At 47.9% G+C, this 25,431-nt stretch overlaps 1 protein-coding gene across 5 annotated transcripts in view; it reads left to right on the top strand.

Moving 5' to 3' along the window:
* The window catches only part of CAMTA2 (calmodulin binding transcription activator 2), a 63,193-nt gene that overhangs the window by 2,445 nt on the left and 35,317 nt on the right, over positions 1-25,431 (top strand). For all 5 annotated transcript variants that reach the window (XM_053361529.1, XM_053361531.1, XM_053361532.1 and 2 more), the window contains exons 3-9: positions 734-837; positions 12,356-12,423; positions 13,663-13,798; positions 15,827-15,898; positions 18,223-18,376; positions 19,073-19,213; positions 22,427-23,592. In XM_053361529.1, the coding sequence (XP_053217504.1) occupies positions 734-837; positions 12,356-12,423; positions 13,663-13,798; positions 15,827-15,898; positions 18,223-18,376; positions 19,073-19,213; positions 22,427-23,592 (1,841 nt within the window). The remainder of the gene's footprint in view (positions 1-733; positions 838-12,355; positions 12,424-13,662; positions 13,799-15,826; positions 15,899-18,222; positions 18,377-19,072; positions 19,214-22,426; positions 23,593-25,431) is intronic.

The following is a 25,431-nucleotide window of genomic DNA, read 5'->3' as shown; positions in this document are numbered from 1 at the left end:
GCTTTGTTGCCTAGTGGTTTGGCCGCTCACTTTGACGTCGTTTTTGTCACCAGGCTCCTTCACCCAGGAAGGTGCTTCTGGGCTGCCGTGTTTGAATTTTTGCTGGCCAACCATGTGGCCTGGTGCTTTACAAATTTTATTTAAAATCGGCTGTTGAATATTTTGGTTGGGTTTTTCCGTGTGCGTGTGTGCGCTCCATATGTATTTATTACTAGCATTCACACATGGTTTGGAGCACTGGTCAAGAAGGCGACTCGTGGTTTTTTTTAAAGCAAACAACCAGTGGGGTCCCTCTCCAAGACTAGCAAGAGGACCCCAAGACTAGCAAAGACCCATGCCTGCACCTTTGCAAGGGCTACATTAGGCCCTGCCAACAAAACCAAACCCTGGAAGAGCCTTCCATCATGGCCTGGTGCCGTCAGCAATTCTGTGCCCCAGAACACCTGAATTCTGCCACGCTGGGGAAGACCGTCCTTAATAAATTGGGGCAAAAGGGTCTTTTATCCCAGCTCTTTTTTCTCTCCCCTGCTGGGTTCCTATCAGCAAGAGTTTTGGGTGGAGGTGAACATTCAGAAACAGGATGCTGAGCGCTGGAGCAACCACTCCCCTCGCTTCCCCTGGGATCTGTGGCCACCTGCCCCCTCCCGGAGAAGCCCAGGAGCCTTTCTTCCCTCTGACACCCCCTGCCCTGCCCAGCACGGGTCTCACCCTCCGCCTGCCTCGCCCCTTCCAGAGAACAACCACCACCTGAAGGTTTTCCTGCCCAAGAAGCTGGTGGAATGCGTTCCCAAGTGCCCCGCCTTGCCGAAGGAACGACTGCGCTGGAACACCAACGAGGTATTTTATGGATAGTTAAATTGATATTTTATTTAAAGATTTTCATTTATAAAGGAGTAAAATGAAAAAAGAAAATGAAAGAAAATGTGGAGGGGGGGAAGAGAGAAAGGAAATGAGTGTGCAAAAAGCACAGCATAATACATTAAGTAAATAAAGTAAATTGCTATAGGTTGTTATATATTATTATTATTAAAGGTAAAGGGACCCCTGACCATTAGGTCCAGTCGTGACCGACTCTGGGGTTGCGGCGCTCATCTCGCTTTACTGGCCGAGGGAGCCGGCGTACAGCTTCCGGGTCATGTGGCCAGCAGGACTAAGCCGCTTCTGGCGAACCAGAGCAGCACATGGAAACGCCGTTTACCTTCCCGCCAGAGCAGCACCTATTTATCTACTTGCACTTTGACGTGCTTTCGAACTGCTAGGTTGGCAGGAGCAGGGACCGAGCAACGGGAGCTCACCCTGTTGCAGGGATTCAAACCGCCAACCTTCTGATCGGCAAGTCCTAGGCTCTGTGGTTTAACCCACAGCGCCACCTGCGTCCCATTATTATTATTATTATTATTATTATTATTATTATTATTATTATCCTAATCTATGCATGGTTACTAATATGGTCACTCAGAGCCCTCTGCCTTCTGTATGAACTCTTTCCAGATATCAGTATACTTGTCCAAACAAAGTCTAAGCCTACAGGCTATCCGTTCATACATTGCAATTATTATCACTGTTATCAATCCATCGATTAACGGGAATCATGTCTTCATTCTTCCAGTTCATCGGTATCAATCTCTTGGCAGTCATTAGGGCCTGTAGAATTCACAGAGTCTGTGACCACCTGGGGACGCTACATATTCCTATTTACTCGTTAGAATATTTGAATCCCTAAGTTTTTTTCTAAGATAGTGTTTGGCTAACTGAAGGCCAGGAGTGAGAAAGCTTTTCCAGCCTGGGGGGCAGGGGGGCTACATGGCAGGGCCAGGGGCAAAAATGGGCAGAGCAATGGATGGAAATACTTTTGTACAGTGGTCTTGTTCCTGCACAGACCCCTCTTTGTCATTTGTCCAGACAGTCAAGAGGCAAGATCAGTAATCCAGCCAGGTGGCTGCACTTAGCAGCACTGATGCCAGGAGGTCATAGCTGTCAACCTTCCCTTTTTTTGCGGGAAATTCCCTTATTCCAGCACCGTTTTCCGCTGCTTTCCGCTGTTAGATATCCCGTAGACCGTCCCCGGGACAGGTGAGGCTGCTGATCCCTTATTTTCGAGGCTGCTGATCCCTTAGTTTCAAATCTGAAAGTTGACAGCTATACAGGAAGTAGGGGTAGCCTGGGCAGAGCTCTGAGGGCCACATGGAGAGGATTGGAGACCGGGGGTGGTGCTGTGGGTTAAACCACAGAGCCTAGGGCTTGCCGATCAGAAGGTCGGCGGTTCAAATCCCCGCGACGGAGTGAGCTCCCGTTGCTCGGTCCCTGCTCCTGCCAACCTAGCAGTTCGAAAGCATGTCAAAGTGCAAGTAGATAACTAGGTACCACTCCGGCTGGAAGGTAAACGGCATTTCCGTGTGCTGCTCTGGTTCGCCAGAAGTGGCTTAGTCATGCTGGCCACATGACCAGCTGTACGCCAGCTGTACGCCAGGTCAGAGCTTGTAGGGCAGCAGCTGAAGAAGGAACAAAAAGGGTTTTCTTGTGTGAGTTTCTTGTGGCTGATTAGCTGCTTTCTCTGTGCAAAGGTCAGAGGGGGCAGGGCTTCTGTTGAGGTAGGTGATTAGCTGTGGGAGGAGCTTGTCAGAGCTTGTAGGGCAGCGGCGCGCGCCTAGCGGCGCGCACAGTTTGATCCATCTTTTAGATTTAGGGGAGCTAGTCTCAAACGTTTGTTGGGGGAGATATAGGTTTATTTGGGGGGATTTATTTGTCCTGTCTTCACGCTTTTTATGATGGAGGACCGCTGTAGTCACCCCCAACGACACCTTCTCAAGATGGAGGGTGAGGGAACAGCTGCAGTCGCCTGTGGTTCCTGCGCAATGTTTGCCATCTTGCCAAAGGTTGCAGGCAGCTTTACCTGCAGCAATTGCATGTTGATTGCCCTCTTAAAAGACAAAGTCCAGCAACTGGAGGAACGTGTAGCTACGCTCCAAAGAATTAGAGAGCTGGAGCTCTTCTTGGAAGCAACAGAGCACACCGTCTCCACCAAGGAGGAGACAGGGGACTCCCCTGAGAAGGAGGCTAGTTCACCAACACAGGAGCCAGATATATGGAGAAACGTGACTCAAAGAAGTAGGAGGCCCAGGGTTCGCTCTGATTGTTTAGAAATACGCAATCGCTTTGAGGTCCTTTCCCCTAGCATGGAAGACGAAGAGCAGACTCCATTTGAGGATCTCTCCCTCATTACAGTCGATCAGGTATATGAAGACGAGCAGCAAAGGCAGTCCTCAGGGAATGTGCAGGCGACCTTGGAACGGACAGCTCACGGAAGAACCCCGACCAGACCTAAGAGGAGGCGTGTAGTGGTGATAGGGGATTCCCTACTGAGGGGAACAGAAGCAGTGATCTGTGGGCCTGACAAGATGTCTCGGGAAGTGTGCTGTCTCCCCGGGGCTAAGATCCAAGATGTAACTGAACGACTGCAAGGAATCATAAAACCCACTGACAAATACCCCTTCCTCTTGGTTCATGTGGGAACCAATGACACTGCAAGCAATAGCCTCCAGAAGATCAAAAGAGATTACGAGGCTCTGGGCAGGAAACTGAAGCAATTAAATGCACAAATTGTCATCTCATCTGTCCTCCCAGTTGAACGACGTGGCCCAGGGAGAGAGGGAAAAATAGTGGAAGTGAACAACTGGCTTCGCAAATGGTGTAAACAGGAACGGTTTGGATTCTTAGATCACGGAATGCAGTTTCTTGAAGATGGACTTCTGGCAAGCGATGGGCTGCACCTCACAACGGTTGGGAGGAATGTTTTTGCAAAAAATCTCAGAAACCTCATCAGGAGGGCTTTAAACTGACTAATGTGGGGGAGGGAGACAGTGCTCCTGAAGGTAGGAGTCTATCAATTGATGAAGATGATCATCCAAATGTCATAGACCGAATGGAGCAAACAGCACGCAGACCTAGTGGTGGGAGGAAAAAATCCTTAAATAAGAGACACGGGGGAATGATTAATGGACTTCAATGTCTGTACACTAATGCGCAAAGTATGGGAAATAAACAAGATGAGCTTGAGCTCTTGGTACAGCAAACTAAATATGACATAATAGGAATCACTGAAACCTGGTGGGATAAGTCCCACGATTGGAATGTAATAATGGAGGGATACAATCTATTTCAGAGAAACAGACCAGACAAGAAAGGAGGAGGAGTGGCGTTATATGTCAGGGATGTGTATACCTGTGAAGAGATCCAAGATTTAGAACCTCAAAGCCAAAGTGAGAGCATTTGGGTCAAAATTAAGGGAGAGAAGAATAACAGTGACCTCATTGTGGGAGTTTACTATAGATCCCCAAGCCAAACGGAGGACATAGATGATGCCTTCCTGGAACAGATGGCCAAGCATGCAAAAGGAAGGAAGATAGTAGTAATGGGGGACTTCAATTACCCGGATATTTGTTGGATGTCAAACTCAGCCAAGAGCATAAGGTCAAACAGATTCCTCACTGGCCTTGCAGACAACTTCATTGTCCAGAAAGTGGGAGAAGCAACAAGAGGAACAGCCATTTTAGATCTGGTCCTAACCAATGTTGATGACCTGGTTAGTGGGGTAGAAGTGGAAGGATCATTAGGCGCGAGTGATCATGCTCTTCTGAAGTTTACTATACAGCGGAAAGGAGCAGCCAAGCATACTAGGACTCAATTTCTCGACTTTAAGAAAGCCGACTTCATAAAACTTAGGGAAGTGCTTGGTGAGATCCCATGGACAGTAATACTAAAAGGAAAGGGAGTTCATGATGGCTGGGAGTTTGTTAAGAGGGAGATAGTAAAAGCACAACTTCAGGCAATACCAATGAGACGGAAACATGGAAGGTGCCTAAAGAAGCCAGGGTGGCTATCTAAAGAACTTTTAACTGAGTTAAGATTAAAAAAGGATGTGTACAAAAAATGGAAAAGGGGGGAAACCACCAAAGAGGAATTCAAACAAATAGCCAGCACGTGTAGACACAAAGTCAGAAAAGCTAAAGCACAAAATGAACTCAGGCTTGCTAGAGAGGTTAAAAGCAACAAAAAAGGCTTTTATGGGTATGTTCGTAGCAAAAGGAAGAACAAAGAAACAGTGGGGTCACTCAGAGGAGAAGATGGTGAAATGCAAACAGGGGACACAGAAAGGGCTGAACTCCTCAATGCCTTCTTTGCCTCAGTCTTCTCCGATAAAGAAAACAATGCCCGACCTGAAGAATTTGGAGCAAATGATTCAGCAGAGGAAACACAGCCCAGAATAACTAAGGAGATAGTACAAGAATACTTGGCTAGTCTAGATGTATTCAAGTCTCCAGGGCCAGATGAACTGCATCCAAGAGTATTAAAAGAACTGGCAGATGTGATTTCAGAACCACTGGCAGTCATCTTTGAGAATTCCTGGAGAACAGGCGAAGTCCCGGCAGACTGGAGGAGGGCAAATGTTGTCCCTATTTTCAAAAAGGGGAAAAGAGAGGACCCAAATAATTACCGCCCAGTCAGTCTGACATCAATACCAGGGAAGATTCTGGAGCAGATCATTAAGCAAACAGTCTGTGAGCACCTAGAAAAGAATGCTGTGATCACCAATAGTCAGCATGGATTTCTGAAAAATAAGTCATGTCAGACTAACCTGATCTCGTTTTTTGACAGAATTACAAGCCTGGTAGATGAAGGGAACGCAGTGGATGTAGCCTACCTTGATTTCAGCAAGGCATTTGACAAGGTGCCCCATGATATTCTTGTAAAGAAGCTGGTAAAATGCGGTCTTGACTATGCTACCACTCAGTGGATTAGTAACTGGCTGACTGACCGAACCCAAAGGGTGCTCATCAATGGTTCCTCTTCATCCTGGAGAAGAGTGACTAGTGGGGTGCCACAGGGTTCTGTCTTGGGCCCGGTCTTATTCAACATCTTTATCAACGACTTGGATGATGGACTCAAGGGCATCCTGATCAAATTTGCAGATGACACCAAACTGGGAGGGGTGGCTAACACCCCAGAGGACAGGAACACACTTCAAAACGACCTTGACAGATTAGAGAACTGGGCCAAAACAAACAAGATGAATTTTAACAGGGAGAAATGTAAAGTAATGCACTTGGGCAAAAAAAATGAGAGGCACAAATACAAGATGGGTGACACCTGGCTTGAGAGCACTACATGTGAAAAGGATCTAGGAGTCTTGGTTGACCACAAACTTGACATGAGCCAACAGTGTGACGCGGCAGCTAAAAAAGCCAATGCAATTCTGGGCTGCATCAATAGGAGTATAGCATCTAGATCAAGGGAAGTAATAGTGCCACTGTATTCTGCTCTGGTCAGACCTCACCTGGAGTACTGTGTCCAGTTCTGGGCACCACAGTTCAAGAAGGACATTGACAAACTGGAACGTGTCCAGAGGAGGGCAACCAAAATGGTCAAAGGCCTGGAAACGATGCCTTATGAGGAACGGCTAAGGGAGCTGGGCATGTTTAGCCTGGAGAAGAGGAGGTTAAGGGGTGATATGATAGCCATGTTCAAATATATAAAAGGATGTCACATAGAGGAGGGAGAAAGGTTGTTTTCTGCTGCTCCAGAGAAGCGGACACGGAGCAATGGATCCAAACTACAAGAAAGAAGATTCCACCTAAACATTAGGAAGAACTTCCTGACAGTAAGAGCTGTTTGACAGTGGCATTTGCTGCCAAGGAGTGTGGTGGAGTCTCCTTCTTTGGAGGTCTTTAAGCAGAGGCTTGACAACCATATGTCAGGAGTGCTCTGATGGTGTTTCCTGCTTGGCAGGGGGTTGGACTCGATGGCCCTTGTGGTCTCTTCCAACTCTATGATTCTATGATTCCCTTGGCCAGTAAAGCGAGATGAGCGTTGCAACCCCAGAGTCGGCCACGACTGGACCTAACGGTCAGGGGTCCCTTTACCTTTATTTGGGCCTGAAGTTCCTGGCCCCTGCCTTAAGGACACAATATTGGGAGTAGGACATGGAAATAGTAGCTCATGCATTAACAGCAGTTAAGATGGTGGATTTTGAAAATGCACCACACACACACCCTCCATAGATTCTTGGTCACCGGAAGTTTGGGAAATATGCCATTTATGGTTTAAGCTGACAAACTTGATAAGGGTAAAAGAAGGCAGACGAGAAGGCAATGACGTCAGCGGGAAGCGGAGTTTGTTTATTTGTTTTGAACGGAATAACAAGCTTTAGCAAACCCACATTTAATATTTAGCTTATTTCTAAAAATACTTGCGTAGCACAACTTCATTTTTAAAAATTCAGAGCGCTTAACAATATAGATAAATTGTTGCTGGCATCTGTCTGTCTCGAGAGACAGTGGAGTTCGCCACTGGGGTAAGGTCAAACCTCTGTGTTGACAGCACCAAAGTGGCCTCCCTGGGGTGCAAGCCTGGGCGATGTGTCTGGGGGTCCTGGGCTGCCCAGATGACAAGACCCCCGTCTCGGCTTTGCTGGTGTGGTCCAGAGGAAAGCAGAGCAGGACGTTGGGCACCACCTTGGCTGCAGGAGTTGCTGGACGGAAGTGTACAAGGCATCGTCCAACAGTCTTAGGGACCCCTCTCTGGATTTCCACAGGGTTTACTCCTGTACCTTTTCTTCTCCTGAAGATATCGCACAAGGCAGTGGAGGTTTAGAATCAGGGTTTTTTCCTTTTCCTGGATGGGCTCCCTTTCCAGATTGATAAGGCCCATCGGACCCTCACTTCCCTCTGCAGCATGTACAGAAAGCACATTACTGACCCTTAGATTGAGGTCATATTACGGGGACAGACAACATTTTTTCTTAAGTAGCCTGCATAAGCCTTTTTCCCCCAATCAGAATTTGGAAGGTCAATAAAGAAGGCGGCCAGGCTGCAGGTTTTCATAAAATTCTAATTGGAAGGGACCCCCAGCGGTCATCTAGTCCAACCCGCTGTGGTGCAGGAATCGCAGTTGCTGAGAGGGGACTGAGACCGTGGGGCTGATGTTTCCATCTCTGCCCTCCGGAATGCATCATTGTTTTATTTCGTAACGGGGAGTGTTTTGGTTTTCTGATTCTGTTGTCCTGCTGTCCTGTGGGCAGGCCGCCCTGGGTTCCCTTTGGGGAGGAAGGGTGCGGTGAAAACAAAGAAAGCTGTTTCCACCCCAAGAAGCAAATTAAATAATTATAGCAAATGCACAAAGGGGAGTGAGCAGGAGCAGGAAATTTAAAACCTAAAAAAAAAAATTGAAATAGGGATATTTTATGAATCACAAATATATGGCAACGTTGGAAGCTTCCGGAACTCGCCCGGGAGCGTGGAGCAGGGGTTGGGGACATTATTGCTTTGTAAACCTTGACCACTGCCCATCCAAACCTGTCGCATGGAAAGGGCAGGTAGCAAGGGCAACTGACCGGGCCTCAGCTGGGATCCTGTACGGAAGAGGTGAAGCTGAATATTGGAAGGACAGGTAAAAGGAATTGCTTCTTAGAATCATAATTGTAGAGTTGAGAGGGCACCTAGGGGTCATCCAGTCCAAACCCCTGCCATGCAGGAGTCTCAACTAGATCATACATGACAGATGGACACCCAACTTCTGCTTTAAAAACCCAAGTGAAGGAGGGTCTACCACGTTCCAAGGGCGTCCATTTCCACTGTTGCTGGCTCTTGCTGTCAGAAAGTTCTCCTGATGTTTAGTCGGACTCTCCTTTCTCATGGCTTGATTCTGTTAGTTCGTATCCTACGCTCCGGAGCAGCGCATAGTTGCTCTTGCGTTCGGATCCCACTTGCGGGTTTCTTGACGGCATCTGGGGACAGGATCCTGGATCAGGTGGGTGAAATATACTTGGAGTCGAGAGTGGATTTCATGCTCTTTATTCAGCTCATAGTGGTGAGGAGGAATGGAAGTTCTCCCAGAATGTCTGCTTTATATACATTATTTACACAATGGGCCCCACGTGATTGGCTAATTCTGGGATTCTCCTGTAGGCCAATCAGGTTGCGGATTCCCTTCCACCTGGAGTTGGATTGGGTGGCTCCTGTGGACCAATCAGACTGCTGCATTTTGGATCCTATTGTTCTAGGACCAATCAGATTGCTGCATTCTGAATCCTATTGTTTAGGACCAATCAGACTGCTGCATTTTGGATCCTATTGTTCTAGGACCAATCAGATTGCTGCATTCTGAATCCTATTGTTTAGGACCAATCAGACTGCTGCATTTTGGATCCTATTGTTCTAGGACCAATCAGATTGCTGCATTCTGAATCCTATTGTTTAGGACCAATCAGACTGCTGCATTCTGAATCCTATTGTTCTAGGACCAATCAGACTGCTGCATTTTGGATCCCATTCAACTCAGTACATAACAGTGGGCCACTGGCCTGAGGGTCCCAGGACATGCAAGGTTTTTTATTATTGTTGTTGTTGTTAAATGTATAACAAACAAGACCTGTTCAGTAACAGGTCGGCCTGTCCCCTCCAGATTGTGACCGTATCCTATCATCACCTCTTCACATAAACTGATGTGCTCCTTAGTGCATGGGTAGGTAAACGAAGGCCCGGGGGCCGGATCCAGCCCAAATGCCTTCTAAATCCAGCCTGCGGACGGTCCAGGAATCAGCGTGGTTTTTACATGAGTAGAATGTGTCCTTTTATTTAAAACGAATCTCTGGGTTATTTGTGGGGCATAGGGATTCTTTCATTCCTGCCCCAAAAAAATATAGTCCGGCCCCCCACAAGGTCTGAGGGACAGTGGACCGGCCCCCTGCTGAAAAAGTTTGCTGACCCCTGCCTTAGTGAGTTCAAAGGACTTCCCAACAGCACCAAGTAAACAAGACCAGTCTCTGCTCGCTAGGGAAAAGGGCTCCCCTGTCGTCTTCTTGGGGGTGTCAGCGACTGCCACAGCCGGAGACAGGGCACTGGGTGATGCGAAGCTGTACCAAAATAAGTTTTGCTTTGGGGAGAACTGGGGGATGGGCGACGTTCACACTAATTGCCCTGTTTCAAAATGGGGAGGATATACCCGCCAGGTGGTATAACCTGCTATAGAACCTCTGGGGAATGATGATTATTTTAATTATAATTCTCAGGTTCCATTTATGAACGGCTTCCCGTAAAATACCTCTAGGCGGTTTTTGCGGTAAATGCCACCAAGAATTAAAACAAAACCAATGTCGTACATGTGAACAATTAAAAACTGCATCTAGAGCACACCCGCCTGCAAAAACAGTTTGAAATCCAATACAGATTCTTAAGACGGGGACAAATATTGCCGCTGAAAAGCCTTTGTCCTTCCTTCCTTGACTGGTTTTTACAAACCAAATAAAACGACCCAGGTGCACTTACCCCGGAAAAAGCGGAGAGAGTAAAGTTTTTCTCTCATAACACTAGAACTCATGGAGCTGAATGCTGGAAGATTCAGGGCAGTAAGTCCTTCTTCATGCAGTGCAGAGTTAGACAATGGAACTCCCTCCCACTGGAAGAGACATTAAAAGAGGATTCATGGAGGAGGAGGAGAGGGCTATGGACGGCTTCTAGCCACAGTGAAGGATGTGTTCTGCCTCCATAGTCAGAGATGCTCCTGGTACAGTGGTACCTCGCAAGACGAATGCCTCGCAAGACGGAAAACTCGCAAGACGAAAGGGTTTTTTGTTTTTTGAGCTGCTTCGCAAGACGATTTTCCCTATGGGCTTGCTTCGCAAGACGGAAACGTCTTGCAAGTTTGTTTCCTTTTTCTTAACACCGTTAATACAGTTGCGACTTGACTTCGAGGAGCAACTCATAGAACGCGGTGTGGTAGCCTTTTTTGAGGTTTTTAAAGACTTCGGTGATTTTTGAAGCTTTTCCAAAACTTTTCCGACACCGTGCTTCGCAAGACGAAAAAATCGCAAGACGACAAAACTCGCGGAACGAATTAATTTCGTCTTGTGAGGCACCACTGTACCAGTTTCTGGAGGGGAGTCCCTCTATAGTCACCTGGTTGGGCCCCGTGAGAGCAGGATGCTGGGCTGATCCAAAATTGGCCTGATCCAATTTAAAAAATAAAAAAAAACAAACCAATTTTTAAAAATTGATTTTCCATATTTATAACAAATATAACGTATAAAAAACACGAAACAAAACATCTTACAATACTAAAAGAAAAAAAAAGAGTATAAACAGTTATCACTTCCAAAATCCAAGTTTTGTGATCCAAGTTGTGTGACGCGGCAGCTAAAAAAGCCAATGCAATTCTGGGCTGCATCAATAGGAGTATAGCATCTAGATCAAGGGAAGTAATAGTGCCACTGTATTCTGCTCTGGTCAGACCTCACCTGGAGTACTGTGTCCAGTTCTGGGCACCACAGTTGGACTCGATGGCCCTTGTGGTCTCTTCCAACTCTAGGATTCTAGGATTCTATGATTCTATGATTCTAAGTTAGCTTTCATTGTGGTCTGACTTCCTCCATTCCCCCCTAACCAAATTTCATTGTATCTCCTTTGTAACAGTTCTCCAAAATCCTCTTTCTAATACAATTAACTCCTTCCACTATCTATCTTCATCTCTTTTCTTTTTTGACTCAAATCCATATTACTATACAACATTCTTATTCCAATCCTAGGCCGATCAGATACTTTCAAGTATCTTCTAATTATATTATATTACAATATTTAGCTAAATAGTCTTTAAATTTCTTCCAATCTTCTTGGTACTCCTCCTCTTTCTGATCGCGGATTCCCCCAGTCAGTCCGACCAGCTCCAAAAGCTCCTGCATCTTCATCTGCCATTCTTCTACCGTTGGTATTTCTTGTGATTTCCAATTTTTTGCTAATAGCAATCTTGCCGCTGTAGTGGCATACAAAAATAATCTAACCTCTTTTTTGGGTAATTCCAATCCTATTATTCCAAGTAAAAAGGCTTCTGGTTTCTTAACAAATGTAATTTTCAACATTTTTTTCAACTCATTATAAATCTTTTCCCAGAAGTCCTTAACCTTAGGACACGTCCACCACATGTGGTAAAAGGTGCCTTCTTTTTCTTTACAGTTCCAGCATAGATTATCATCCGTATGATAAATCTTTGCTAATTTTACCCAGGTTAGGTACCACCTATACATCATTTCCATAATGTTTTCCAGAAGGCGCTTCTTATCTTCTTTCGCCCTGCGATCCTGTGGGGTGAATTGTGTGGGGTTACGGCTGCCTTGTGGGGAGACGTGAGATGCTTACCTTTGGCCTGATGGGTGTGTTGGCGTTTGACTTGCCGTCCTGTCGGTCCCGCGATGGTTTCTGTCATTCAGAAGTCCTGTGTGGGTTCCCGTCTCCTAAGAACAGCTGGGTTGCTGGCAGAGTGGTGTTTTTCTGACCGAGCCCCAAACCCCCTCTTTTTTCTGTTGTAGGAGATCGCTTCCTACTTGATCACCTTTGAGAAACATGAGGAGTGGCTCTCGTGTTCCCCCAAGACCAGGTAGGTGTGTGTGAGGCGGGGTCATGCCTCTGACGCTGGGACATTTTGGGGGACATCTACCTGGGGCAGGGGATGTAGGCGCAGCCCAGCTCCGTGCCAGAGATGGGAATCTCACATGGAGGAGGCAAACTTGCTGGACAGTGGCTTCCAAGCATGGACTGATGCCAGAAAGTGATTTGGTTTTGTTCAAATACCCTTACTTTGTCTCAAAGGCTCTGGCATGGCTGCCCGTGTCTTAACCAGGTTCTCCCCCTGCAAAACTTTTATTTTTAAATCTCAATTATTGCATTTATATCGCACTAAAAGAAAAATAACCGTGCAAATTTTAGAAGGCACCTGAAGGCTGCCTTGAAGGGGGGAAGCGTTTAATGTTTGATGTTTTATTTTGTTCTTATATCTGTTGGAAGCTGCCCAGAGTGGCTGGGGCAACCCAGCCAGATTGGGGTGGTGGTGGTATATAAATAATAAAATTATTTATTATTATTATTATTATTATTATTATTATTATTATTATTATTATTACAGGTAGGTAGCTGTGTTGGTCTGCCGTAGTCGAAACAAAATAAAAAAATTCCTTCCAGTAGAACCTTAAAGACCAACTAAGTTTGTTACTGGTATGAGCTTTCATCTGCATGCACACTTCTTCAGATACACTGAAACAGAAGTCACCAGACCCTTATTTGGTACAGCTGTCCTAGCGTGAGTTTTCGCGGCTGTGCTAATAGCTCTGGCGCAAGTGCCTTGGCCCCAATTGATCTGCTTATTGTATTTCTGTGCTGCTTTCCGTTTAAATGAATCCCGAGAAACAACAGTAACACCGCAGGTCATCACAAGCGCAGTGTAAATCATGTGCCATCAGCGAAACAGTCTATGGGACGCTGTTAACGAACCAGCAGCTATAAAAGAGTAGGTCAGACGTCACAATTACAGCACTTGGCAAATCGATATGGCAAATCCGCGTGTCGTCATGGTTTAGAGTGCTGGACTGGGACCTGGGGGAGAGCAGGGTTCGAATTCTCACTTGGCCATGAAGCTCCCTGCGTTTGACCTTTGACCAGTCTCTTAGCCTCACCTGCCTCACAGGATTCTCGTGAGGGTAAAACGGGGAGGAAGAGAACCTTGGATACCACAAGGCTGATATCCTTCGGCGCTAAAGAAATGGGATAAAGAGGCCCGTAAATACAGTTGGTAGTCTACAAAGCCCACTCCTCCCCTCTCCTCCTTCTCCCCGTCCGGCAGACCCCAGAACGGCTCCATCATCCTGTACAACCGCAAGAAGGTGAAGTACCGGAAGGACGGCTATTGCTGGAAGAAGCGGAAAGACGGCAAGACGACCCGCGAGGACCACATGAAGCTGAAAGTGAAAGGCGTGGAGGTAGGAAAGGAGAAAGGCAGGGGGGAGGCAGGATTGTACCAACAAGGGGTGGGGGTGGATTGGCACCAGGGGCACCATCCCCAGACACCTGCCAAGGCCCCAATTGTGCAGTGTGGGGCATGGGAAGGGACCCCACAGAGCGCCCCGTCTTCTGCAGCAGCTCCAGATAGGAGAAGAGAGGCTCTTAAGAGAGGGCAGTGGGTGTGCGAGCTCCAGGGACCTGCCAGGCCACTGGTCCCAGCCCAGGATTCAGGAAGCCAAGCGAGGCCAAGCAGTCGCGGTCCAGCAGCAGAAGTCTCGCCCTGAGCATGGTTGAAATACGTTGATTTATTGGTGGAAGATCATGAAGGATTTAAATTCAGACCATTTGATCAAATTAAAGATACAGTGGTGCCCCGCAAGACGAATGCCTCGCAAGACGAAAAACTCGCTAGACGAAAGGGTTTTCCGTTTTTTGAGTCGTTCCGCAAGATGAATTTCCCTATGGGCTTGCTTCGCAAGATGAAACGTCTTGCAAGTTCTTGCGAGTTTGTTTCCTTTTTCTTAAAGCCGCTAAGCCGCTAGTAGCCGTGCTTCGCAAGACGAAAAAACCGCAAGACGAAGAGACTCGCGGAACGGATTAATTTCGTCTTGCGAGGCACCACTGTAAACTGGATGGTTGGCTACAATATTATCGGATCAATGAGTTGTATAAGCTTGATAAGAAAAATGGTTTTGCAACGGGGAAAACCAAATCGGAAACGGAGTTGTTAGCTACTAATGTTTAAAATCTATCTAAAATGTATAATTTGCTGTTGGAGTGGCACACAAAGGATGAACAAGTCAAATCTGTAGTGATAGATGGGGCAAGAGATGTGGGACACAATATAATGCCAGCCCAGGATCCAGGAAGTCGAGCGAGGCCAAACAGTCGAGGTCCAGCAACAGAGGTCTAGCCCTGAGCATCTTTCACAAGAGGAGACAGAGGGAGGCGGTGACTCAGGCAACGGGGCCAATGCGTCAGGTTCTGCACTTCGGCAGAAATGACTAGACACACAAATGTGGGGTGGGGTGCCTGGCTTGTCAGCAATGCCTGTGACAAGGGTTCAGCGGTCTTAGTAGAGCACAAGCTTAACAGTGTGATGCAACAGCAGCAAAAATAAAAGGTAATTCAATTCTCGGCTGCGTCAGCAGAAGTCTAGTGTCCAGATCAAGGGAAGTCATAAAGGTAAAGGGACCCCTGACTATTAGGTCCAGTCGTGACCGACTCTGGGCTTGCGGCGCTCATCTCACTTTATTGGCTGAGGGAGCCGGCGTACAGTTTCCGGGTCATGTGGCCAGCAGGACTAAGCCGCTTCTGGCGAACCAGAGCAGTGCACGGAAACGCCGTTTACCTTCCCACCGGAGAGGTACCTATTGATCTACTTGCACTTTGACGTGCTTTCGAACTGCTAGGTTGGCAGGAGCTGGGACTGAGCAACTGGAGCTCACCCCGTCGCAGGGATTCGAACCGCCGACCTTCTGATCGGCAAGTCCTAGGCTCTGTGGTTTAATCCACAGCACCTGTCAACTTTTCCCTTTTCTTGTGAGGGATCCTATTCGGAATAAGGGAATTTCCTTTAAAAAAAGGGAAACGTTGACAGCTATGGCCCAGACGTCTCTGCAGGACTCACGCTGGACAGCCCTGATGACAACCAGGTGGGAGAGGACTAGCCTGCTCACAGGTCCTCTGAACCCAGGGTCCAGGGTGTCTTGGGGCATGGCTTTCTGAATCAAAGAACTGCAGAGTTAGAAGGGACCCCAAGGAATCTCAGCGGAAGCATCCCTGACAGGTGGACCCCCAATCTCTGCTTAAAGACTTCCAACAAAGGAGAGCTCCGAGGGCGTCCGTCCCACTGTTGAGCAGCTCTTATTGGGTTGGGTTCCAGGAGACCAGGCTGGGTGCTAGGATTTGCTGTGGGGAGGGCACAGGTTGTTCCACCAAGCGGCACCTTCCTCTGCCTGCCTCCTCACCTACCTGCTCTCCTTCCTCTGCCCTCCCCTCCGCAGTGTCTCTACGGCTGCTACGTCCACTCGTCCATCGTCCCTACATTCCACCGGCGCTGCTATTGGCTGCTGCAGGTATGTGCCACGGGGCCAAGATATGTAGAATCATAGCATTCATTGTATGGGTTGGGAAGCGCCCCTGGGGTCATTTAGTCCCCAGTGATGCAGGGATCAAGTTTCTGGAGGCCAGACAAGACAACCCTTCGGGAGAATAAGATGGAAGGCTTCTGCACGTGCACGAATTCATGTGCGGAAACAGCGGCCCATGCGCACTTGAACACCCTAGTGTGGACACAGCCTTGCCGTGCCAGATTAGGCCTCCCGCTTACTCTTTTTCCAGAAACTCAGGAATCTGGAACCACAGGCCCCCAAAGTGGGTGGTTCGGCTCCCTGGGGAGAGGGGCACTGAGGTTACCCAGGGGGAGCTAAGAGGAAAGGAGACGTCAGTGGTTACTGTACATCTGTGGTAGGTGAAGGTTTGTGCATGTTTTGGAGGTAGCCATATACTGATTGAAATACACACACACACTGTATTTTTCCTTGTATAAGACTATATTTTCCCCAATTTTTGTAAGTTTAAAATTGGGGGTTGTCTTATACTCAAAAAATATGGGTTGTCTTATACATGGGGGCGTCTTATACACAGAAAAATACGGTATATATTAGGCTACTGATTTCACGCATGGTCGTCCAACTTCTTTCCAAGTGAGAAAATCGACTGCAGATTGCTAAACGTGGCGATTTAAGACCCCTGCTAAGTGACTTCAAACCAGACGTTGGGAAACTGGGGTCACTTCACCAAGCCCATGGATCACACTAGGAATTTACTGAACAGTGAAATAGTCCCTAAATGTGGTATCTAAGACGCTTGCTAAACGCCTGTCAGGCTTTGAAAAGCTGATCAAGTCCCATCCGTTTTTGCCGAATTGATGAAATTAAATCAGCGGTTCCCAACTGGTGGTGCATGGAGGCCAGGAAGTCCATGTAACCCAAGGGTTTTCCCAAACTTGGTTCCCCAGCTGTTTTTGGACTACAATTCCCATCATCCCTAGCTAGTAGGACCAGTGGTCAGGGATGATGGGAATTGTAGTTCAAAAACAGCTGGAGACCCAAGTCTGGGAATCAGTGCTATAACCCGCCCGGGTGGTATGTAGTACATGCCTATCAACTGTCTGGGACACCCCATTTTTTGGGGGGGTGCCCCAAAACATGCAGCTCACGTTACACACTCGGGAGCGTGGCCCGGGAGATGCACCTCCCAATTTTGCACTGGGACATGTTGGAAGGTCTGGTGGCGCCATTCACATGCCAAGAACTACCGCTGAGAGATCATCATTTTCAAAAGTTGGGGGTCCATGGCTTGGCTTTTGAAAAATGGGGGGGTCCTCAGCACTTAGCTAATTGGGAGCCACTGAACTAAATAGTTTCAACTGGGTTCCGAACAGATGTGCAGTTTATTGTTTTGGATTTCATGGTACCTTCCTTGGTGGGTCGTGCAAACCACTGTTCTGAATTATGCTTTTTGGTGGGATCGTGTTGGGGGACGCTTGGTTGTGGAACCAAGGGGGCGGGGACCCCTAAAAGTGTCAGGGACCACTGACCTCGACCTAGAAACCACCAGGCCTCTCTTTTTCTTTCCACATGGGTGAAGGGGAACGGGGGGTATAGGGGAATTTGAAATATTATTTATAATACAAAAGCTTTAATATAACATTTCTAACTGTGTTCTGTTTGTATACAGCAAAGAGAAGTTTGGAGGAATTAGGTCTATTTTAATTTAGTTAATTATGTAATAGGTTTATGTTACAAAATGAATATGGATGTTGAATTTGGGGAGGGGGGAGGAACAAAAAAAAAAAGGAAACCACCAGGCCTTAACCCCGCACTCAGCTTGAACGTCAGGGCTTAACCCTGAGTCACAGGGGCCAATGGGGACATGGGCGTTTAAAAAGGGGCGTCATCAGGACCTACACAGCAGGGGTGGTTGTAATAAGGTTTGCAAGGTCAGGGGGCTCCAGCCCCAGCGCCTCTCTGCCCGTACAGGCAATAGTAGTAGTAATAATAATAATAATAATAATAATAATAATAATAATAATAATATATTCATACCCTGCCCATCTGGCTGGGCTTCCCCAGCCACTCTGGGCGGCTTCCAAAAAAATATTAAAATACCATAATACGTCAAACATTAAAAGCTTCCCTAAACAGGGCTGCCTTCAGATGTCTTCTAAAAGTTTGGTAGTTGTTCTTCTCTTTGACATCTGGTGGGAGGGCGTTCCACAGGGCAGGCGCCACCACCGAAAAGGCCCTGTGCCCGGTTCCCTGTAACTTGGCAATACTCTGCCCTTCGGCAGAATTCGCCCCCAGGCCAACAGCCCCTCTCTTCTCCTTCCCTCCAGAATCCGGATATTGTGCTGGTTCATTACCTGAACGTTCCGGCCATTGAGGATTGCGGGAAGATCTGTGGGCCTGTCCTGTGCTCTATCAACAGCGACCGCAAGGAGTGGCTGAAGTGGTCGAAGGAAGAGCTGGTTGGCCAGTTGAAGCCAATGTGTAAGGCCAGGGTGGGGGTCTCTCTGGAGGTGTGTGTGTGTGTTTTTGGGGGGGAGGCTTCTGAGGGCTTAGGGTCTGGGATGGCTGCTATGAGATCGCCCCACCCCACAGGTGCCCATTCGATCGCGCCAACCTGCTGCAGTTACATAGCTGTCACCTTCCCTTTTTTTGCGGGAAATTCCCTTATTCCAGTGCCGTTTCCCGCTGCTATCCCGGATTGTTAGATATCCCGTAGACTGTCCCCGGGACAGGTGAGGCTGCTGATCCCCTATTTTTGAGGTTGCTGATCCCTTATTTCCACATCTGAAAGTTGACAGCTATTTGCAGTTACCACGTGGTTCCCATTCTGCGTTTGTAAGAAATCTTTGGAACTCCCTGCCACTTGATATCAGGCAGCCTTATCCCAACCAGGAAACGCTTCATTCTGGGCTTTGCTGGGAAGGCTTCCCCCAAAGAACCATGGGGGTTGTAGTTTTCGTTGAGGTGCTGAGTTTCCATAACCATCAGGTGCCCCCTTTGCCCCCAGAGTTTTGCACTACAGCCCCTGGCAGGCCCAGGCCGCACCACCCCTTCACGGAACTACATTTCCCAGGCTTCTTTTTTGGTGTAGGGTGGGGGAGACGTGACAGCTGCGCGGGTGCGGATCCTGACTCCCGCCGGCAGCGCCCACACGCCTGCTTTCCTCTCTTCCTCCAGTTCACGGGATAAAGTGGACTTGCAGCAACGGAAATGGCACGGCCGAGTTCTCGATCGAGCAGCTGGTGCAGCAGATCCTGGAGAGCCACCAGGCCAAGCCCCCTCCCCGGACTCACGCCTGCCTCTGCAGCAGCGGCCTCGGTTAGTCTTTCCTGTCTGCAATACAGGGAACCGTAGAACGGAAGGGACCCCCAGAGGCCATCCAGCTCAACCCTCTTGCACTGCGATAATCGCGGCTAAAGAATCACATAGATGCACAGATAGACAGATAGATCCCTTCTCCAGCCAGATGTTTTGAACTACAGTTCCCAACAGCCCCAGCCAGCAAGCCTGTATGATGCTGAGGCTGTCGTGAGCACAGCCATCTCGGCTGGGGGCGGATATCTCTCAAAATCTCTGGCGGGCACTGGATTCAGGAAGGCTAAGGTACATTGCCCCACAGTTATCCGGGTTTCTGTCTCTCTCCGACACACACCAGTCATTAAATTGGCTTCTGCACGATACAATGATATAAACGATTCAGTCCAGTGAGCTTGTGCCATACAATCAACGTATTTTTGTGCACTGCTTGGGTATATACATATATGTTTTTAAGGAAAATGATTAGCAGCGGTTCTCAACCTGTGGGTCCCCAGTTGTCGTCGGACTACAACTCCCAACATCCCTGAGCTCCAGCCTTGCTAGCTAGGGGTGATGGGAGTTGTAGTCCAAGAACATCTGGGGACCCACAGGTTGAGAAAGGCTGGGTTAAAGGGACTAGGTATTAAGTGAATGATTGACTGATGGGGAGGAGTCGGGGGGGACCCCATTGCGTGCCCCCTCCACAGAATGCCCAGAAGCTGGCAGCACGAGGACGGGGCCTTCTCGGTGGTGGCTCTGCGTTTGCGGAATGCTTTCCCCAGAGAGGCTCCCCTAGTGCCAGGCGCCCACCCAAAACAAGCCTTTTCAACCTTTGGCTGTTAACAATCTATGCTCTCTTAAAGAGGGCAGGGAATATGTTTTTAAAAGCACCCCCCAAACACCAAGGTTTTACTAAATATATGGGGTGCTTCTTTTGCTTGTGGCAAGGAAATGCTACTAATAAATTAAATTAAACAATGAGGATTTTTTAAAAACTCTCTGCAGTCAGTAGCTGTTGTTTAATTTGGCACCAGGAATCTCTCCTGCAAGGGAGAAAGTAAAAGGAGCTGCACAGGAACCGTAGAACCGATTAATGCAGTTATTTCCACCCCAAACTATCTACTGCTACGCAAGCTCACCATGTGCACAAACTCCCTCTCTCCTTAATCCCCTAAAACAGGTCAGATTTCTCCAACCCGATGGCCTCCTGAGGTTTTGAACTACAACTCCCATCAGCCTCAGCCAGCATGGCTGACATCCTGGGGCCTGATGGGAGTTGTGGTCCAAAACACCTGTTCCCTGTCCCTCCCTACGACTTCCTGCAGCCATTTATTGCTGGTTTTGTGTTTGGCTGGTTTATGTGAGAGGGAGTGGCTCCCTCCAGTGGCGGAAGGGCGAATTGCTGCCATATGACATTTTTATGTTCCATGGGAGGAGCACAATTAATATTTTCAGATGAAAAGCTCCCCTAAACTTCAGCGTACGCTCCCCACGCCACTCCTGGTGAGGCTCAGTTTCGAGACCCCGATCATCTCAGTCGCCGTCCTCCGCACACCTTCCAGCTTGTCAATCTCCTTCTTAAACTGTGGCGCCCAGAACCAGACGGGGGGGCTGACCAAAGCAAGAAGAATTGGTGCTATCACTTCCCTTGACCCAGAAACGCTATATTTCCTTCTTTTTTTTAAAAAAAGTTTTTTTATTAACTATTTTCACATAACAAATTATTCCAACAAATCATCTTCATTCTATTTCCCCCCATACAAATGTAAAGATCCCTCAGTTATCCATCTATTACATTAACAAGCATAAACCAGCCAAGGAGTCCAGTTCATTTTGTTTTTTTCTTTAAATACTTTGTAAAGAGTTGCCATTCTTCTTTAAAGTCACAGTTGTCCTTATCACGCAGTTTGTGCATCAATTTCGCCAATTCCACATTGTCCATCAATCTCCCTTGCCACTGTTCTTTTGTCGGTGTTTCTTCATTCCTCCATCCTTATGCTGCTAAGAATCTTGCATAAATATACTCTTCATTTTCCCCGGCAGGTCTTTTCCTACAATCCCTAACAAAAATGCTTCTGCCTTTTTTTTACAAATGTTAATTTGAACGTTTTCTTCAACTCATTGTATATCATTTCCCAGAATTTTTTAATTTCTCTACATTTCCACCACATATGGTAAAACGTCCTTTCTTTTTCCTTACGTTTCCAACATATATTTGACCCAGTTTTATACATTCTTGCAATCTGTACTGGCGTTGTACACCATCTATACATCATCTTCATATAATTTTCCTTCAGCAAAGAACAATTTGTAAATTTTAGGTCTGTTTTCCACAGTCTTTCCCAATCTTCAAACAGTATACAGTGGTACCTCGGGTTACATACACTTCAGGTTACATACGCTTCAGGTTACAGACTCCGCTAACCCAGAAATAGTAGCTCGGTTTAAGAACTTTGCTTCAGGATGAGAACAGAAATCGTGTGGCAGCAGGAGGCCCCATTAGCTAAAGTGGTGCTTCAGGTTAAGAACAGTTTCAGGTTAAGAACGGACCTCTGGAATGAATTAAGTACTTAACCCGAGGTACCACTGTATTCAGAAATGCTTTTTTTTAAAAAAAGAATATTTATTAAGTTTTCCAATTTTTAAACAAACAAACAAACAAACAAAACAAACAAAAACATTAAACAAAAGCATAAAATTCATAAACCATACTTTTAAATAACAAATTTCTCAGACCTCCTCATACTTCTTCTTGTATCCCAATTAAAATTATTTGTTCAGCAAATCCTTCAATTAAAGCATTACAGCTTGTATCATTACCTTATTTTTCAAACCCTTTTTTCCCCCATCTATGTTCTTATATGTCATTGCAGCTAGAAACCTCTCAATTTCAATCCAACACCATCTAACTTTCTTAAATTTTACAATATTTCTGTAAATAGTCCTTGAATTTTTTCCAGTCTTCTTCAGCCGACTCTTCTCCCTGGTCACGGATTCTGCTCGTCAATTCAGCCAGTCCCATACAGTCGATCAATTTCATCTGCCATTCTTCCAGAGTGGGTAGATCTTGCGTCTTCCAATACTTTGCGAATACTTTGTATTCAGAAATGCTATATTTCCATTGACACGGCCTCGAATTGCATTCGCCTTCTTTGCCGCAGCATCACCCCACTGGCACATGTCGATTTCGAGACACCCCGACCTCATTCACTCACTTTCCTCTTCCCTCCCCAGGGAGCCCCGGCCACGTCCCGCACCGATGCAGCAGCACCAAGCACCGGATCATCTCCCCGAAGGTGGAGGTCCGCCCGTCCCCCTACCCTGCCCTGACCGAGGTCCAGAACATTGCTGGCGGCCCCGAGGTGAAGGCTGAGACGGAGGCGGCCAAGTCGTCCGGACCTGATGGCAAGGAAGCCAAGCTGGCCAAGGCGGCCGCCTCCCCAGGGATGGCCGAGGCCTCCCCAGACTCCACGCAGCCCCCGCCTGGCTTCCCCAAGCAGGAGCTGCCCGCCGTCACCCTCTCCGTTGGCCTCCCTGGCAGCACCATCCTGGTCATGACCGGGTTGAGCAGGGCTGAGAAGCCGCTGGCGCTGACTCCCAGCCAGCACCTGGTGTCCGGGGAGCCGGCTGCTGGTGCCCCCGCGCCCCCACTCGGCTTGGCCCTCTTGCCCGGCCCGGGACTGGTCCTCTCGCAGAACCTGGAGTCTACCATGGAGACGAGCGAGGCAGGTCCGGCGGCCTTTGACCCCGACTGCTTCCTGAACAGCCCCAAGCAAGGCCAGACCTACGGCGGTGGGGCGGGCCTGCAGACCAAGCCCGAGCCCCAGGAGGCCCCCGCGGGACCCCCGGCAACCTACCCTCTGTACGTGCCCACCAACCGCTTCTTCATCCAGGACGACGGGGCCGGGCAGGCGCCCATGCCCACCTCGCCAGCCGCTGCCGCCTCCTCCTCTGCGGCTGCCGCCGCCACCGAGTCGCCGTTGCCGCCGGAGGTCAAAAGCAGCCCGGAGGTCACCCCCATGGAGACAGCGGCGGCCGAGGGCGAAGGGGGCAGCCAGGAGGAGGGCAACCCTGGGGAAGCCGGGCGTCCGGAGACGGAGATGGCCGCCACGGAACTGCAGGAGGAGCTGTACTCCATGATCCAGACCGCCGCGGCTGCCACGGGGGGCTCCTTCAGCCTCTCCTTCGACAGCCACTTCCCAGACCTCATCCAGGAGCTCATGACTGAGGAGGGGGCGCCCGGCAGCGTGCAGAGCGCAGAGGAGGACCCCGGCGGCAGATCCGGGAGCCCCAGGCCCGCCCTGGCGGAGGCCTGCTTCGCAGCAGACGGAGGTCCTGTGGGGTCGCCGCAGCCGCTGGTGTCGATTATCGACTTCTCCCCAGAGTGGTCCTACCCAGAGGTGGGTACAAAGCGGGTAGGGGTCTCGGCAGGGGTGGGTGGTCTCAGCAAAGAAGCAGCCTCATGGGGTTGAGGATGGCGGCCGGCCTGGGTGCGATGGCGCCCTTTGCGGGGCCAGAATTTGGCACACCCGCGCCCCGATCCTTGTGCTGCCTTCCCAAGTGTGGGTCACTTTGAGACCCCTCTGCACCCCTAAAATCCCCACTCTTGGGGAACAGAAAGGCTCAGGGCAGCCTCTGGCCTCCTGCTGCTTTTGACCACGACTCCTGCCATTTGCCAGCGCAGCTACGTGATGGGAGTTGTGGTCCAAAGCAGAGGTTGTTATGATCACGAGTTTAATTGAGATTATTATAGTGAAGTGAATCAAGAAAGAAGAAAAAAGAATATAAAAAGGGAGGAGAAAGAGAATTCCTAAAGAACGTTTTTAAAAGCAGAGGAAAACAGCAATGGGAAAATCCATAAATTATAATTAAGGCAACAAAACTGTCATATATGTCATATATATGTAGATAGATTCCGGTAGGTAATCGTGTTGGTCTGCAGTTGAAATAAATAAAAAAATTCCTTCCAGTAGCACCTTAGAGACCAACTAAGTTTGTTCTGGGTATAAGCTTTCGTGTGCATGCACACTTCTTCAGATACCTTTCATATATGAAACCTTTATTTCATATATATAGATAGATAAACTTATTATTTCCCTCAAGTATTTGACAATCCATGTGTCACCTTGGTTTTGACAAAAACATTCCGAATGTCATTAAATTTGAAAGCAGGGTTGTTGTTTTTGGGAGCGTGTAATAGTTCAGAGGAATGGTGAGTAATTATGAAATTATTAGGCCTGGAGAGAGAGAAAGAGAAGTTTTCCCCCCCCTCCTGTCTCATAACAGCAGAATCCGTGGGCACCCAGTGAAGCTGAATATATTGGGAGTAAAGAAAGCAGCGCTGGGTTAACCTGTGGAACTCCCTGCCTCAGGAGGGGCCAGAGAGGGCTAAGGATGGCTACTAGCCAGGCTGACTGTGCTCTGCTTCCACAGCTGGAGGAAATAAAGCTTCTGAATTTGGTTGCGGGGAGGGGGGTGTAGACTGTTCATTATTAATTAAAATCCTTTATAGGCATAGCAAACCACACATTATCAAACAGACACCGTATACAAATTGTGCAAAATACAAGCTCAGCATAACAAGGTCCTTGTCCCAGTCAGATCTTTAACTCCAGAGAAAATAAATTTGCAGAAATAATACAATACAACACTGGCACCTCACCAATCAATTAAGAACCACTAAATCTCTTTATAATGGCCCAGTCTTTCTACATGGGACAGCACTCAAAAATTCAGCCACTATTAAAGCATAGAATTGAGCCTACTGAGCTGTAAGGCCTCCAATAATTGTCTTCTGACGTAAATGCCAAAATCACAAGAGAAGAAAATGTGCTCCAAAGTATCAGGTTCCTGTTTACTACATTTGCAGAGACGCTCAGATTCTGGGAGAGCTAGATATCTTCCTCTTACTATCATTGAGGGAAACATATTAAATCTAGCTAACATAAACAGCCTGCACAATTCATGATTCTTCAGATTTGTCATGTAGAGTGTTCCTCTTGCGCCCGGGTCCTGCTTGTGGTTCTTGTGGGGAAAGGGGAGTGAGGTGTAGGAATGTTCAGGGATGCAGGAGAGGATATGTTGTCTGATTATAGCCTTTCTAACTTGTGTAAACAAGTTCCACAATTTAGCAGAGTAACATTCCCCTTTTTAAACTCACAGCAGATGCGTTTACTCAGGCTTGCTAAAGCCTCTATAATAACTGTTCTGGTATTTCCCCCTTATTCCCTCATAAAAGA

Source organism: Podarcis raffonei, chromosome 13 (assembly GCF_027172205.1).
Source record: "Podarcis raffonei isolate rPodRaf1 chromosome 13, rPodRaf1.pri, whole genome shotgun sequence".
Classification (NCBI taxonomy): Eukaryota; Metazoa; Chordata; class Lepidosauria; order Squamata; family Lacertidae; genus Podarcis; species Podarcis raffonei.
The sequence above is the reverse complement of the archived record's forward strand: the minus strand, read 5'-3'. Positions and strand labels throughout refer to the sequence as shown.